The 15,973-nt window shown below is 38.7% G+C and overlaps 1 protein-coding gene across 10 annotated transcripts in view; it reads left to right on the forward strand.

Moving 5' to 3' along the window:
* APBB2 (amyloid beta precursor protein binding family B member 2) overlaps positions 1-15,973 on the forward strand; it is a 408,726-nt gene that overhangs the window by 172,038 nt on the left and 220,715 nt on the right. For 9 of the 10 annotated variants that reach the window (XM_030801441.1, XM_030801446.1, XM_030801448.1 and 6 more), the window contains one exon: positions 11,152-11,220. In XM_030801441.1, the coding sequence (XP_030657301.1) occupies positions 11,202-11,220 (19 nt within the window). In that variant the 5' untranslated portion in view covers positions 11,152-11,201. Of the gene's footprint in view, positions 1-6,747; positions 6,768-11,151; positions 11,221-15,973 lie in introns of those variants that run through there. The other variant, XM_030801443.1, reaches the window with a different exon arrangement.

Genomic DNA, 15,973 nt, shown 5'->3' on the forward strand with positions numbered 1-15,973 from the left:
TATTAGGGCATGTCAAAATGACTTAGGAGCCAACTTGAAGAGGCTCCTACTGGCCAAAAATAAAATTGCAAATATGTTTAAATCCATGAGGTTATGATACGAAAAAAATGATTGGTTCTGCAGTATGAAAAAAAGGTTAATGGAGCACCATTTCATCATCTCGAAAGCAGTTAGGAAAGAATCAGCTTCTTTCTTACATGAAACTGTACCACTGGAAAACCAAGTGGTAGATGAAGGAAAGCATCTCCTAAAATGTTTCCACCCAGTAGATGAAAATGAAATTAAATAATTAGAATGTCACTATTTTCCAACCCCTGTGAATTTAGTGGATTTAGGCATTGAATAACAATGGCTGCTAACACTGGAAATGAATGAAAACCAGATACCATGTGCTTCCTAATGAAAGATGATACCACCACAGACTGAATTTCAATCTGTTCAAGCCTCTGAATCTAGCTCCAATTTGCAGGAAATTCAGAGGTTGGAGAAACAAGTTAAACATGCACCACCAAAATTCATACTGTGGAAACTCCGTAACTCAGACAGCCCAGACTCTTTAACAAATGAATTGTAAGGAAAAGAAAAGGATAGAGGCAATATAGATTAAATGTAACTTAAAAGACATCAGAATTTTAAAAATAGACAACACTTATGCTGACTAGGATTGTACACTCGGGTAACAGAATCATAAAGAAATGCCAGGAACTGATTACCATAAATTCAAGAGTTTGTTTACTTTGGAGGAAGGGAAGGGCATGGAGGGCCTTCTAGGGTAACAAGCAAAAGCTGTGTTTTGATTAAGATGGTAGTTATGAGTGTTTTCTTTATAGTAAGCTATGTATTTTATGTGGTTTTCTTAATCTGTGTTTTATTTTACCATAAAAAGATTTTAAAATAATTTTATGAAAGAATGACACTATACGTACTGCCTTTCTCCCAACTTTTATTATGGGAAGTTTCAAACAGAAAAATTGAAAGCGTTGTGTAGGGAATGCCTATATACTCATCATACTGTTTCACAGTTAGTTTTTTTCATTTAGTGTTATTTAGTAAATATCTTTCTGTGCAATTAAATATAGAAGCATCCTCACTTTTAAGTGATGCATAGTATTCCATTGTAGGATGTGATCCTTTATTTAATCAGTTTCCTAATGATGGACATTTAACTTGTTTTTTATTTTTTTCTAATAGAAATAATGCTGCTTATTTGTCCTTATGATAAGTACCTAAAATTTGCTTTGTCACAGCATATTCTAATATGCAAAGTATAAATGCTGATGTGCTGTGAATGAACAGTTAGCAGTAGAGACTAAAGATGCAGCCTGTATTAATCAAGACAGTCCTGTGTAACCTAGGGAGAACATAAACCTCAAAGAAAAAAATAAAAAATAGATTCCCCCCTGCAGGATCCTCACATAGCATTATACCTTTCTTGGATCAATTTAGGTTTCATCCCACAGCTCTTCTACAATCTCATTTGGTTGTTGTGGGTATAACTAGTGTATCATTTATGTATTGCCCCAATTAATGCTGCATAATGAAGCACCCCAAAATTCAGTGGCTTAAAGAATAGCCATTAGTATTTTTGGGATGGCTGAATGGTTCTTCTCATAGTCTCTGCTGAGCTCACTCATGTGGCTGCAGTCAGCTGCAGGGGTAGTAGGCAGATCTGCTGATCTTTGCAGTGTTCTTTCATGTGTTTGATGGTTGGCTGGCTTAGGGTGGTCAAAAATGGCCTTGGACCAAGAAGATTCAGCCGTGCCACCAAAGTCTCCCAACACCCTTCCAACAGGCCTAGGCATGTTCTTAGGGCAGTAGCACAGATCCTGTCTTTTTCAGGGGAGCAGAAGTGGGTCATACATTCTGAGCTTCTGTGTCATCCCATTTGCTAACATCCAGTTGGCCAAAACAACACAGCTGAGACCAGAGCCAGGGGAAAGGGATTGCAAGGTTACAGAGCAGAGGGAAAGGATGCAGAGACGCTGTGGATTGGGGTCATTAACTTAGTCCTCTTTAGTTGTCCAATAGCATATTTTAAATTGGCACATCTTAGAAGCATTAAACATTGCAGTTATTTCTAAGCTGCAGATGTTAATGCCTTTGGAATATGAAAGTTGGGGATCAGGCCGGGCACGGTGGCTCACACCTGTAGTCCTAGCACTTTGGGAGGCTGAGGCAGGCAGATCAGGAGATCAAGACCATCCTGGCCAACATGGTTGAAACCCGTCTCTACTAAAAATACAAAATTTAGCCAGGCATGGTGGTGCGCACCTGTAGTCCCAGCTACTCAGGAGGCTGAGGCAGGAGAATCGGTTGAATGCAGGAGGCGGAGGCTGCAGTGAGCTGAGATCGCGCCACTGCACTCCAGCCTGGGTGACAGAGTGAGACTGTCTCAAAAAAATTAAAAAAAGAAAGTTGGAGATCAGGTATATTTGTGGGGGGAAGCATAAAGCTTTTGCTTCATTGAAAAAATTTGATTAAGTGTTATAAAGATAACTCTTAGATGGAAAAATCTACATTTAATGTTATATCTTGAAAATATTTCTTTTCCAGTTGTTGGTGTCCTCCCCTGGGATACATTTCAGAAAATAGGCTTTTTTTTCTGTCTGCGCATGTTTTTCTTTGTTTGATAGTGTTCTTGGAACTGGTTTTGAAATCTCACTTGGAGAACACAGAATGGAGTAAGATAAAGAGCTAGGATCATAAATCAACATCCTTAAGTATTTTTGTGAAAGATAAAGAAATTGGTGATAGGATTAGTTCTTGGACCTTTATTGTCACAACTTTTTTCTCTCTGTTTTAGACTATATAAGTGGTAAATTAAGGATCTCTCAAAGCTCTGATTTTTAACAGCAGGTATGCAGTGACCAGCTATGTGAATGGCAAAAAAATTATTACCAGTAATGGTTAATGTCCCAAAAATGTAAGAAATTCAAGTTTATTCCCATAGAGTACAATATTATATGCCAATTCAGTGTGTACACTTCTGTGCAGAAATGAAAATATCGGAATAAAATTTTGTATTACATATACTTATTAAATACTCTTCATTACACATGCATTACAAGACTATACACATTTTACTTGTTTAACTGAAACTGCGTATATTGTACTAAGCAGGCAATTTAAAGGATTTTTTTTTAAAGTAGTCGACTGTTATTGTATTTTGCTTTATTTTCTGACTTTAAAACCCGCCCCCAGGGTGAGTTAAAATTTCACACAGGTACCCGGGCGTGGTGGCTCACACCTGTAATCCCAGCACTTTGTGAGGCAGAGGCGGGGGAATCACAAGGTCAGGAGATCAAGACCATCTCCTGGTGAAACCAGGAGAAACACGGTGAAACCCTGTCTCTACTAAAAATACAAAAAATTAGCCGGGCGTGGTGGTGGGCGCCTATAGTCCCAGCTACTCGAGAGGCTGAGGCAGGAGAATGGCGTGAACTCGGGAGGCGGAGCTTGCAGTGAGCCGAGATTGCGACACTGCACCTCCAGCCTGGGCGACAGAGCGAGACTCCGTCTCAAAAAAAAAAAAAAAAAAAAAAAAAAATCGCACATATTCTGGAGTATGCTTTATTTTGCTTTTCTCAGCTGCAAGCAACAAGAGGACTCAGGTTTTGCCTGCCAGCAGTTAAGAGGCCCCTTTGTTTTTAGTTGCCATGTATATGAGGATGTTGGACACAAACTTCAAAAGAACCCTAATAATGTGGTGAGAATTGTCTTGTGGCATTAATTAATCTAGGCTATTTGAGTCAACTTTGAGAGAAGAGTTCCAAAAAACATGGTGTAGCGATTTTGAGCCTCTTTTTTAGAGGTGAACAGCTGGTACCAGCTCCAAAACTTGCCTCTGGCGCGATCTTTGGCATGTTACCTAACCCTCTGTGCTTCAGTTTCTTAATCTGTAAAACTGACATAACAACCGTATCTTTTTCATAGGGTTGCTGGAGGTGATCAGTGAGATAATCCTTACAAAGTACCTACTTAGCACAATGCCTGGCACATCATAAGTATTCAATAAATGTTACATAGCATTAGTACTGGAAGGACCCGAGTCATCTGATAGAAGTACTTCGTTTTATAGATCTGGAAATAAGGCTTAGTTCTCTGGGGGAAAATGTTTAAAACCTTAAAGTAAGGGGGAATCGGTATGTTTTTGTAGATAGATCTAATCCTGGAATGCAATGTCTACTTTAAAAGTATTCATCACTAAAATAATCCTGTAGATTTTCGAGAGCAAGCATCTGCCGACAGTTTTTTTGACAGCCCTTCCTCTGCTTGGCAGGTTACAATGATGATTTCACTAATGTCAGAAAGACAATTTTCTATATAATTACAGTTTTTAGCTCCATTCTTGGACTCAGCCTACTATTTGTGAACGTTTTCACAAGAAATCAGGATAGGGCAGAGAAAGAATACAGAAGAAGCGAACTACCAAAATTTATTGGGTACTTACTTATGCCAGGTAAACGAAGATCTCCAGGACACTGCTTTTTGGTCCAAAAAGCTTACAGCCTAGTTGAGGTAACAAGTATGGGTAAGAAAAAAATAACAACAGCAATAATAGCAGTGAGTATTTTTTTTTTTGAGACAAGGTCTCACAACTTGTCTCACAACTCACTGCAGCATTGAACTCCTGGGCTCAACCAATCCTCTTGCTTCAGCCTCCCAAGTAACTAGGACTACAGGCATGTGCCACCATGCCCGGTTAATTTTTAAATTTTTTGTGGAGATGGGGGTCTCACTATGTTGCCCAGGCTGGTCTTGAATTCTTGACCTCAAGCAATCCGCCTGCCTAGGCCTCTGAAAGTGCTGGGATTTACAAGCATGGACCACTGCATCTGGCCTTAATTAGCACTTACTGAATGCTTAGGATGTGCTAGACGCTAAGCAAAACAAGCAGCCTATGATACCCCATTCTGTTGTCATAGTAACTGTCAGATTTATGGTAACCACAATTTACAGTCCAACAAGACAGTTGAATAGGCTTCCAGACATTAAGCATTGGTTCAAGATCATACATGATTTAAGTGTCAAATGAGTTAAGAGGAAGAGATAACTCTGGGCCAAGGTCATAATTTTCAAAGTTGGGGTTTGGGGGTGGCTAGAACTCCCACTAGGTAAGTGTGGAAGGGGCCCACTACTTGAATTTTTCAGGTGGAGACCAGGAATGATAAATGTCTTGTAGTCCTTAGGACTACCCTGTACAACAAAGATTGTCTTATTCTGCAAAGCTTTTAAATACCCTAACAAATATTCATGTAGTTAAATACCATTTTTGTATAATTATCTGACCCTGGAAATTCTAAACATGGTTTTAATATACACTATGTATTCCAGAAGTGAAAACTCCGTCTCATTTAAAGACAAGTGTATTTAATATTTTTTGGAATATTCCAAAGAGTTGTTCAGCATTTTGCAATTGATGTTATTGGCAGCAGTGCAGATCACGTCTGAGTTGTCGATACAACACATACCTCTTTCAGTCTGCATTTATAGCTATTGCACTAACAGTGCTTCTACACATAGGTGAGCATCTGATACCTGTTTATTGTGACTGCTGGAATAGTCATGCCTGAGAATTTGCTTATTGAAATGTTTCACTCCTTTTGTTCCCCCTTTTCTGGAATTTATGTGTTCAGATAGGTTATATTATCTGTGAATATCACTTTAGGATAATAAAGGGGTTATTATAAGCTATTCGTTATAGAAAGGGAGTGTTGGGTTTTATAGCATTGCATTGAGTTTCTAGGGAAGTAGCTATTTGAAGGTAAAGAGGATAAATGAGAGATTCTAGAATCAGTTGGGTCTTAGATTGTCAGTGGTTGAAAGAACTTAATTCTGGAGATTTTAGATAAGGTGGTGATTGTGACCAGAGCAGTGTTTATCTGGCATTGTAGATCTGCGATAGATCCGGGACAACGTATGGGGAGGAATTAGACTGGCTGTCAGGGGAGGAGTTATGGGACTGTGCAGTACTGTTTTAAAAATGGGTTGGACAAAGAGCTAGGCACATTGAGAAGGAGGAATTGGTCAGACTTGTTTGCCAGTATTTGGGGAACATAGGTAAAATGGAATTGTTTGTCTGATTTTCATTTAAATCTTCCATTCCTCTTTAGAATTATTTAAAGGTACAGCATCTTTCACTGAATCAAATTACAAGAGGGCATTTTATTTATTTATTTATTTATTTATTTATTTATTTATTTATCTATCTGTTTGCTTAATGATGCTTTTGTGATTTGGGGTTGCAAGCTCTCTCTGTGGTCCTGTTGGATATTTATTGATCCCTAGTAGCACTATCATAAGGCATATCACCATTAAGAATTTTCATTAACAGGACACGTGGAAACACTGCTAGAAGGAAACTATTGTTTCTAGACTGTTTCACTTAGGTAGCTTTATGCTTTGCCCCAAAATCACAACTGTATTCTCAGTGCAGAACTTGTAGTGGCCTGCCATTAGTCCCCAACAATTCTAAACTCTGTATGTTATTTTATGGAAACAAGGGCTCTCCTCTCAATGCTGACAAAATCTCTAGCATTACAGCTGAGGTAGCATTTCCACCAGTCTTTGCTTTTATGGAAAAGTACATAATATTTTGATTAGGGTAAAGTTTTTTTGTTTTTTTTGTTTTTGTTTTTTTTTTAGACAGAGTCCTGCTCTGTCACCCAGGCTGGAGTGCAGCGGCGTGATCTCGGCTCACTGCAACCTCTGCCTCCCAGGTTCAAGCAATTCTCCTGCCTCAGCCTCCTGAGCAGCTGGGATTACAGGTGCATGCAGCACACTGGCTAATTTTTGTATTTTTTGTGGAGATGGGGTTTCACCATGTTGGCCAGGCTGGTCTTGAACTCTTAACCTCATAATCCACCTGCCTCGGCCTCCCAAAGTGCTGGGGTTATAGGCATGAGCCATCGCACCCGGCCTAGGGTAAAGTTTTGAATTTGTCTACATTCTCTAGATCAGGGCTTCGCCAGTAGAAGTAGAATGCAAGCCACATAAGTAATTTAAAATTTTCTAGTACCACGTTTTTTAAAAAGGTGAAATTGTTTTTAACATGTTTTATTTAACCTAATATAACCAAAATATTATCGTTTAAACAGGCAATCAATATTTAAAAATTATTAGACATTTTACATTTTTTCCACGCCAAGTATTCACAATCAACATGCATTTTACACTCACAGCAATCAACTTGGATACAATATTCATTGGAAATACTTGATCTGTACTTAAATTTCATAAAATTTAGAGTTGAAGAAGTAGACCCACCTACCTAAGAAGTTCCAAACCTACTTAAAATGTTTTCCAATAAGAGTCAAATATCAACTTATAAATCTGCATTTAAATTAATTGTAGTTAAATAAATTCAGTTGTCAGTTGCACTACCTTTTAAGTATTCAATAGCTTCTAGGTACTAGTAGGTAGGGACTGTATTGGACAGAACAGCTGTAAATTGTTCTTAAAAGCCATCATTTGTATAGTGTTTTCTTATTTTCCAAGTGCTGTTTTGATATCTTCTCAGGTTATCGTTTATGTAGAATTAGTCCATGCCCCTAAGTTCCTCTCAGAAACTGTTTAATTAGATGAGATTCATTCATCAAGGATATAAGTGCCTAGGGGAAAAAGTTCTGCATATTTGTACTTCATCCCCTGGGCCAGGAAATGCCTTGCACATTCTAGGTGTTTAATAAATATTTATCTACCTAAATCCTAGTTGGTCCTCAAATTGCACTTTAAATTCGACTTTCTCAGGAAAGCATTTCCTGACTCTCCAGTCTGGCCTGTGGTTTTTTTGTTGCATTTTCTCTTATACCTAAGTTATTTTGCTCCAGAACTTATTTATGATGTGAGTAACTTTGTGATTAATATCCATCTCCCTAACAACTAGGCTGTAAGTTCCACAAGAGGGTAAATGCGTTTTTACTCACTCAAGTATCCCCTGCTCCTAGCATAATGCATGACACATGGCAGGTATGGAGTAAATATGGGTCAGATAATAACTCAGGGCTATTTATAATATGAAGTCATTAGCAGAATGTCTAATTCTTAACTTTATAGAAGTTGGAGTTTGTTTGGTCAGGGAAACAGGAATATTTTATTTTAAGAATTATATACACTAAGGACAGTCATCCCTCGGTATTTGAGGGGGATTGGTTCCAAGACTCCCTTCAGATACCAAAATCTGGGGATGCTCAAGCCCCTTAAGTAAAGTGGTGTAGTATTTGCATAGAATCTATGCAACATTCTCCTGTATACTTTTTATTTTTTAATATTTTTTAGAGATAGGGTCTCACTCAGTCGTCGAGGCTGGAATGCAATGGTGCAATCATAGCTCACTGCAGCCTCAACCTCCTGGGCTCAAGTAATCCTCCCACCTCAGCCTCCTGAGTAGCTGGGATACAAGTGTGTGCCACCCCACCCAGCTAATTTTAGTATGTTTTGTAGAGACAGGGTCTCGCTGTGTTGCCCAGGCTGGTCTCAAACTCCTGGGCTCAGGTGGTCCTCCCACCTCCGTCTCACAGTGTGCATGAACGGCTGTACCTGCCCCTTCCGTATACCTTAAATCACCTCTAGATTACTGATAATACTTAATACAATATGAATGCTATGTAAATAGTTTTGCTGTACTGTATTGTTTAAGGAATAATGACAAGGAAAAAAAAGTCTGTACGTATTCAGTACAGATGCAGCCATCACAGGCCTAACTTTCTGATCCTCACGTGGTTGAATCCATGGATGCAGAACCCGAGGATACGGAGGGCCAACTGTATGCAGATTCTTAGTTTTTGTTCGAGCCTTTTCAGAATGCTCACACTAGCATGCCTTTTTTTGACTTTCTCTCTACTGGTATTCATTTTCTTGAGTATCTATTACTTCATCTCTTTCTCTGCAAAGCATTTAAGGTGCACTGAAGACAAAAACTAAAATGTAAGAAAAGGGAAATGGAATTGTGAAATATGTTTAAGGAACTGAGCAGAAAGTTATAGGGCAAAGACAGGAGCACAGAGGAGGCATCACTTGCTGTTTCAGGACAGTTTAGAATAAACCCACCCTTTTAATTATACCAGAGTAATGAGCCTTACCCACAGTTTGTGAAAATATAATTAACAATGTATCTTGGTTCAGTAGACCAGGTTGTCAGGTCATTATCAGAATCACAAAGTTGGAAGTGATGCCCATTAAAGGTTGCAAGTTTGGAAAGGTTAGATTAGAATTTAGAGTGTTTACAAATATAAAGGTTTTTCAAGTTAAGTTGTACTTTAGAAAACCTCTAGCTTTTGATTTTTTTCTTTTAACTTTTCATGGAACTGTAGTACGCATACAGAAATGTGCACATAAGAGTACAGCCTGTTGAATTTCCACATCTCGATGAAAAAAACATGACATTCCCAGCGTCCCAGAAGCCACCCTCTTGCTTCTTCCCTACCCCACCACCAGTCATCCTGATATCAATCTGTTTTTCCTGTTTTTGTAATTCATATAAATAGAATCATACAGTATCTGTGTTTGACTTAATATAACATATTATCATTCTGAGTGACATTCCTGATAGCAACTCATTGAAAACAAGGTCTATTTTCAGTTTTCCTTATTATGTATTATTTTGGTAAACTGGCAGCTTACCAGTGTTTCTAGATCTTTCTATTCCTTTAAGAAATTTTCCATGTAAATGCATGTGCATGTGAGTGTACACCTAGGTGTGTGTGCACATGTATTTATATGCGTACGCTTTTTAAAAATGTTACTCAAATTAGATCATGCTTTGCTATGCATGTTATTCACCTCTTGGTTATGCATCTTAAAACCCTTTTTGGCCGGGTGTGGTGACTCAACGCCTGTAATCCCAGCACTTTGGGAGGCCAAGGTGGGCAGATCACTTGAGGTCAGGAGTTCAAGACCAACCTGGTCAACATGGTTAAACCCCGTTTTTACTAAAAATACAAAAATTAGCTGGGCGTGGTGATGCGTGCCTGTAATCCCAACTACTTGGGAGGCTGAGGCAGGAGAATAGCTTCAACCCAGGAGGTGGAGGTTGCAGTGAACCGAGATTGCGCTATTGCCCTCCAGCCTGGGTGACAGAGCCAGACTCCGTCGCAAAAAACAAAACAAAACAAAACAAAAACCCAACAACCCCTTTTATATAGGCTCTTGTAGATCCACTTCATTTTTCCTAAGGGCAGCATGGTACTTCATTGTATGGATGTATTATCATCTAATGAACCAGCTGTGCACTGAGGAACATCTAGGTGGTTACTGGTCTTTTGACTTTAGAAGAATAGAATCCACATGAGCTTGTCTGTGAAATAAATTATCAGAAGTGGAATTGCCGAGCAGTGGGATCCATGCATTCAAAACTTGCTCAGATACTTGTAAATGGCTCTCCAAAGAATTTTGCCAGCTTTTACTCTCACCAGCAAGGTTTGAAACTTCCTGTTTCCATTGTCCTGTCCTTAGATTGTGGTATTATCTGGCTTATTAATCTTTCCAGTCTGATATAGGAAATCCAGTTAGACATTGTTATTTAAATTGGTATTTTCTTAAGTTTTGAGTGAAGCTAGTGATTTATGTTTATTCGACATTTGTGTTTCTCTTGGGACTTGTTTCTTATTCTCCTACAGACTTGTTCATATTTTTCTTAATGGTTTCAAGGAACTCTTTATATGTAAATGAAATTAGCCCTTTTATATCATCTGTGGTGGTAATTTTTTCTTCAGTCTGTTTTTTGCTTTTATCGTGTTTATAGTCACTTTTTTTCTAAACAGATGGTTTTAATTTTTACGTGGCAAAGTGTACCAAATTTTTTTTTCTGTAGTGGTGCTGAATTGTGTGTGTGTGTGTGCGCGCGTGTGTGTGTGGGTGTGTGTGTGTGTTTCATGAGAAAAAGCATTGGAAACTTGAGACAGAAAGGTAGGTTAGGCCTACCATGAAAAAAATGCTCAATAAATGTTTGTGAGAAATGTGGCTAAGTAGGAATTAAAGTTTCAATCAAAAGTGGTATGACCAACTATAAACAAACAAAAATTTGGACATTATCTGCCAAAATTTGTTTGGTATATGTAACAGCTTTTGGAGAGATTTTCACTGCTATGCTTTTCTTTCTTTTATGCTTTGTTATTTGGAGTTTTAATTTCTCAAATGATCCCTTTTTTTTAGATTTCAAATTATAACCTATTTCCTGCACCATTGCTGACGCCCGGTGATCCATGTCAGAAGTACTTACAGGTCAGATACATTTTCTCATATTTAAATGCAGAGAAGCAGTTGAATATTAAAACTTAAAAAAAAGATAATGTTTAATGTTAAACTTATGATTTGCTAAAATAACATGTTTTTTAATTTCATTGTTCTTCACTAATGTAATAGAAAAATGAATCTTTAAAATCAAGTAGAAGAGTTAGTTGGACTTAACCATATTTGTATAATAATTGCATGAATACTTACATCATAATGTAAAAATATTTTAGTTGACTGTGACAGGAGCTTCAAACTGTCAAATTTTACCATCTAGCATTGTACATTACAGCCTGGGTACTACTGAAGTGTGAACAAAGGAGTAGGTGTTGGTGTTGAGTCTCTCAATCTGCATCTTATTAATAGCTTGTAGAGTTTGCTTAGACAGAAACCCCCCCGCCCCCAATACTGAATGTATTCTCCTTGGGTCTAATCAGCAGATTAATTTCAGGCCTTAGGAAAACGACCTTAATTTTATTGTGCATCCTTTTTTTGGTCTCATGATAGATGCTAGTCTACACACAACGTGGTGTGGGATTTAATCCCTAGCCTCACAGTTATGTAATAAGGAAAAAGCAATTGCAGTAACATTTCATATTAAACATCATATAGGACTTCAAGTGACAGATAGATCTGGATAGATTTCATATTTATTAGGGCACATATTGCTCAGCAAGTTCTGAGTTTTTAAATAAGTAGATTTAAACCATTAGCAAATAGATACTAATGTCCCTAAATTTTAAACTTATTATTAAATATAATCAAGCCGTTTTCTCCTTTATATGACATTTTTCATGTTATATTTCAACAAAGAACTAAAATAAAACATAAGAAACACTAAGCTCAGTAGAGGTATATGAGAGGCAGCAAATATTCTTTTATAAAAAACAGCCAAAAACTATGACAAACTTGAGTTCACACAGGAAAATCAGTGTCTTAGAGCTGATTTTTAGAAGCCATCTAATCATAGTGTGATGATTTGGGGAGGGTATGGATTTTGTCAATACATATTTTGTCAATACATATTGAATAGATATATGAATTTTGGAAAAATCAAGATAAATACATATGTTCTTTAGAAAATAGATTTTAAATGTTGAGAATAATTCCTTTAGGGATCTTTTAACTTTTAAAATCATATTTTTATGAGAGGTTATTAATAGATTATTATTATAGTCTTCAAGGTACACTAGTATGAAAACATTAAAATAAAGCTGGCAAGTGTATAAAATGATGTGTGTTCTCTAAGTGAAGGTGGACTAATCAAATAACTTCTAGAAATTTCCTGTTCTTGCTATATTTTGTTATGCTGATGTTTTCATTCTTCATGCGGGTGCTCAAACAGCTTTATTCTTTGGCGGTTATGTAAGATATACTGAAACAGTTATCTAGCCTGGTTTTTAAGTAACAGCTACTACTCTCATGCATCGGTATGACATATAACACATTTTACAAGGAAAGAGGTATTCCTAGTTCAGTGGAAAATCCTATTCCAGCCATTTTTTCACTTGAAAATTCAAATGGCGACTGGTGAGAGAGGGTCTTGACTAATAAGTAGGGGAAGGTTTGCCTTCAGCTCCTTTTTCTAACTCTAGGGAGCTGTGACTACAGGGACATCTTTTAAAAACAAACATGCCAGAATTTATTTATTTATTTATTTAAGTTTTTTTTGAGACAGTCTTGCTCTGACACCTAGGCTGGAGTACAGTGGCACAATCTTGATTTACTGCAACCTTTGCCTCCCAGGTTCAAGCAGTTCTCCTGCCTCAGGCTCCCGAGTAACGGGGATTACAGGCATGTGCCATGATGCCCAGCTAATTTTTGTAATTTTAGTAAAGACAGGGTTTCACCATGTTGGCCAGGCTGGTCTTGAACTCCTGGCCTCAAGTGATCTGCCCGCCTCGGCCTCTCAAAGTGCTAGGATTACAGGCGTGAGTCACCACGCCCTGCCAAACATACCAGAATTTATACCATTGTCTGCCTCTGAAATTCCTATTGACCCTTCAGGATTCAGCTCAGGAGTCCCTTCTGAGCAGACCTTAGCCTGTGATATCAAGTAATTACCCTATGTTAAGGATCCTGTTATTGTTTAACATTTTTTCCCTTTCAGAATGGATTTGGGGCCCAGGTTATCAGTAACTCAAGAAAATATGTGACATTTCTTTATAGCTCACCTACTTTTTTTTCACCTAAACCAATATTCTCAAGCTGGATCATCATCAGGCTTGCCCGTAAGTCTAGAGCTCTATTAAAAAAAGATTATCTTTGAAAGTCACTGAGGCTTTATTAAAGAATGGAAACAGCTTAGAAATTGAGCAGGGAAGAGAGCTGGGTGTGGTGGTGCATACCTGTAGCTCCAGCTACTTGGGAGTCTGAGGCGGCAGGAGGATCGCCTGAGCCCAGGAATTTGAGGCTGTAGTGCATGATGACTGTGCCTGTGAATGCACTCCAGCCTGGGCAACATAGTGAGACCCTGTCCCTGAAATTAAAAAAGAAATTGAACAGAGAAAATGTCCTTGGAATATAATTTCCAAAGTTGACTACTCCAAAGGTCTTAATTCTTACTTGAATATACACATTCTGCTTGTGCTTCCTAAATAACTGATCATCACATCTGCCAGGTGTTATGTTGGGAATGGCAAGCTTTCCCCCATCTGGAATGCCTTTTTCTTTCTTGTCCACTGCTGGGCTCCTTTCCACTCTTCAAGATCCGGCTCAGCTCTTCTTTTTGTTTTGCGATGGAGTCTAGCTCTGTCGCCCAGGCTGGAGTGCAGTGGTGTGATCTCAGCTCACTGCAACCTTCGCCTCTCGGGTTCAAGTGATTCTCCTGCCTCACCCTCCCGAGTAGCTGGGACTACAGGCGCGTACCACCATGCCCGGCTAATTTTTTGTATTTTTAGTAGAGACGGGATTTCACAATGTTAGCCAGGATGGCCTTGATCTCCTGACCTTGTGATCCGCCTGCCTCAGCCTCCCAAAGTGCTGGGATTACAGGCATGAGCCACCGTGCCCAGCCAGCTCTTCTTTTTGTGGGAAGCCTTCCCTGAACCTCTCTCTTCATCCCTAACATGGTGTTCTCATAACACCCTCTGCCAACTTCAGCCATTGTGAGTTTATGTAATCTGATTTTCTGCCAAATCTGATTTTCTTTTTTAGAAAATAACATTTCTTACTTATTTTTTATAATCGACAAATAAAACATGTATATGTTTATTGTGTACAACATGTTGTTTTGAAATGTGTATACATTGTGGAATGGCTAAATCAAGCTCGTTAAGATTGAGTTTGTTAAAAAGTATGTGATACATCTGTCTTGAATCTCAGTTCCACTTCAGACATTGAACAGAGTGAGTCCTCAGGCAGTTAAGTTTAATGGGACACAAGAAACCCTCAAGTGGGTAAGATCTGGCTGTATCTAACACTCTGCATCAGCAGTGTGACGTTGCTCGCCTAGTTAGAATATTCTGAGGTTCAAATCCTGCCATCTCCCTGGCCCAGTGACCCAAGCTGCCTTATTGATAACTTTTGCCTCTTTTGTTCACAGAGTTCTTACCATTTTTGTCACGTTGAAGGTTTCCTTTCATGACTAGTTTCGGGAAGCCAGCTTTATTTAGCCTCTCCCTCCTAAAAGGAAAAGAAAAATCAGAGTTTATTTCATTTCCTTAATACTTTGTGGTCTAGTTCAAACGGTGACATTCCTCAGGATAGAAGTTTCACTATTAACTCCTCAGTGGAAATGAAATTGTATAGCAGAAAAATAAAAATGAAGAAAATGTGAAGTTTCATTCAAGCTTAGGGCAAACATTGGACTTCCTTCGGCCCATTTATCAACCCTGGGCCCATTTGTCAGTTTCCAATTTTATAAGCATGTCGTGGGAGTAAAGGGAGAGCAGCAGGTTATTGAAGAGAGAAGTTCTTGTCATTACTCACAAACTCTTTCTTTGACAAAAGGCTAAAGGTCTTAGAAAAGGGAAAAGGAGGAGGGGGAAAGCCAGGTTTAACCACAGGATGCAGCACGGGTTTGTATTTGGATGTGGTCTGAGTTACAGGGCCAGTCGGCCTGGTTATATCTGTGCTGAGGCCTTTGTGGCTGGGATCGAGAGAAGCTGTGCAAGTCATGAAATTAAAGTGATCCTGGCTTATCCAGTTTTGCTTAGGTTTCATAAAAAATACTTTGTGTATTAACAAGGGCTCCTTTGGTTGCAAAACAGAGAAAACCTAGCTCCAAGTGGCTTAGGCAAAATAAACACATAAATCCATCAACCTGAGAAGTCCAGCAGTATCATATTTCAGGCATGTCTTATTTAGGGATTAAGTAATTAGGGCTTGCACACTTTCTCTCTGTCTCTTGGCTTCGCTTTCTTTGGTACAGTCATGCTCGGGCAGGTCATCTCCTCATGGTGACCCCTTGAAGCTCTAGGCTTACATCTTCTAGTTAAAGAAAAAGAGAAAAGAAAGCACCACTCTTATCCTTCTGGCAAGTCTCATGGTTGGCTTCATGTGGGTCATACGCTTTTCCTTGAACCAGCCACTAGAGCCACGGGGATTTGCTACTGTGAACGGTGATTGGCTGTGCCTTGGCCGTGTGCCCTCTGAAATAAGGAGTACAGTCATCTCTGCCTGAAACACATGGGCCTAATCCCTAGAGTGTGCACTCCATAGGTATCTTTACTTTGTCAGTTTTGTTCACTGCTGTATCCTCAGCACTTAGAAGCATATCTGGCATGGAGTAGTGCACAAAAAA

Source organism: Nomascus leucogenys, chromosome 20, assembly GCF_006542625.1.
Source record: "Nomascus leucogenys isolate Asia chromosome 20, Asia_NLE_v1, whole genome shotgun sequence".
Classification (NCBI taxonomy): Eukaryota; Metazoa; Chordata; class Mammalia; order Primates; family Hylobatidae; genus Nomascus; species Nomascus leucogenys.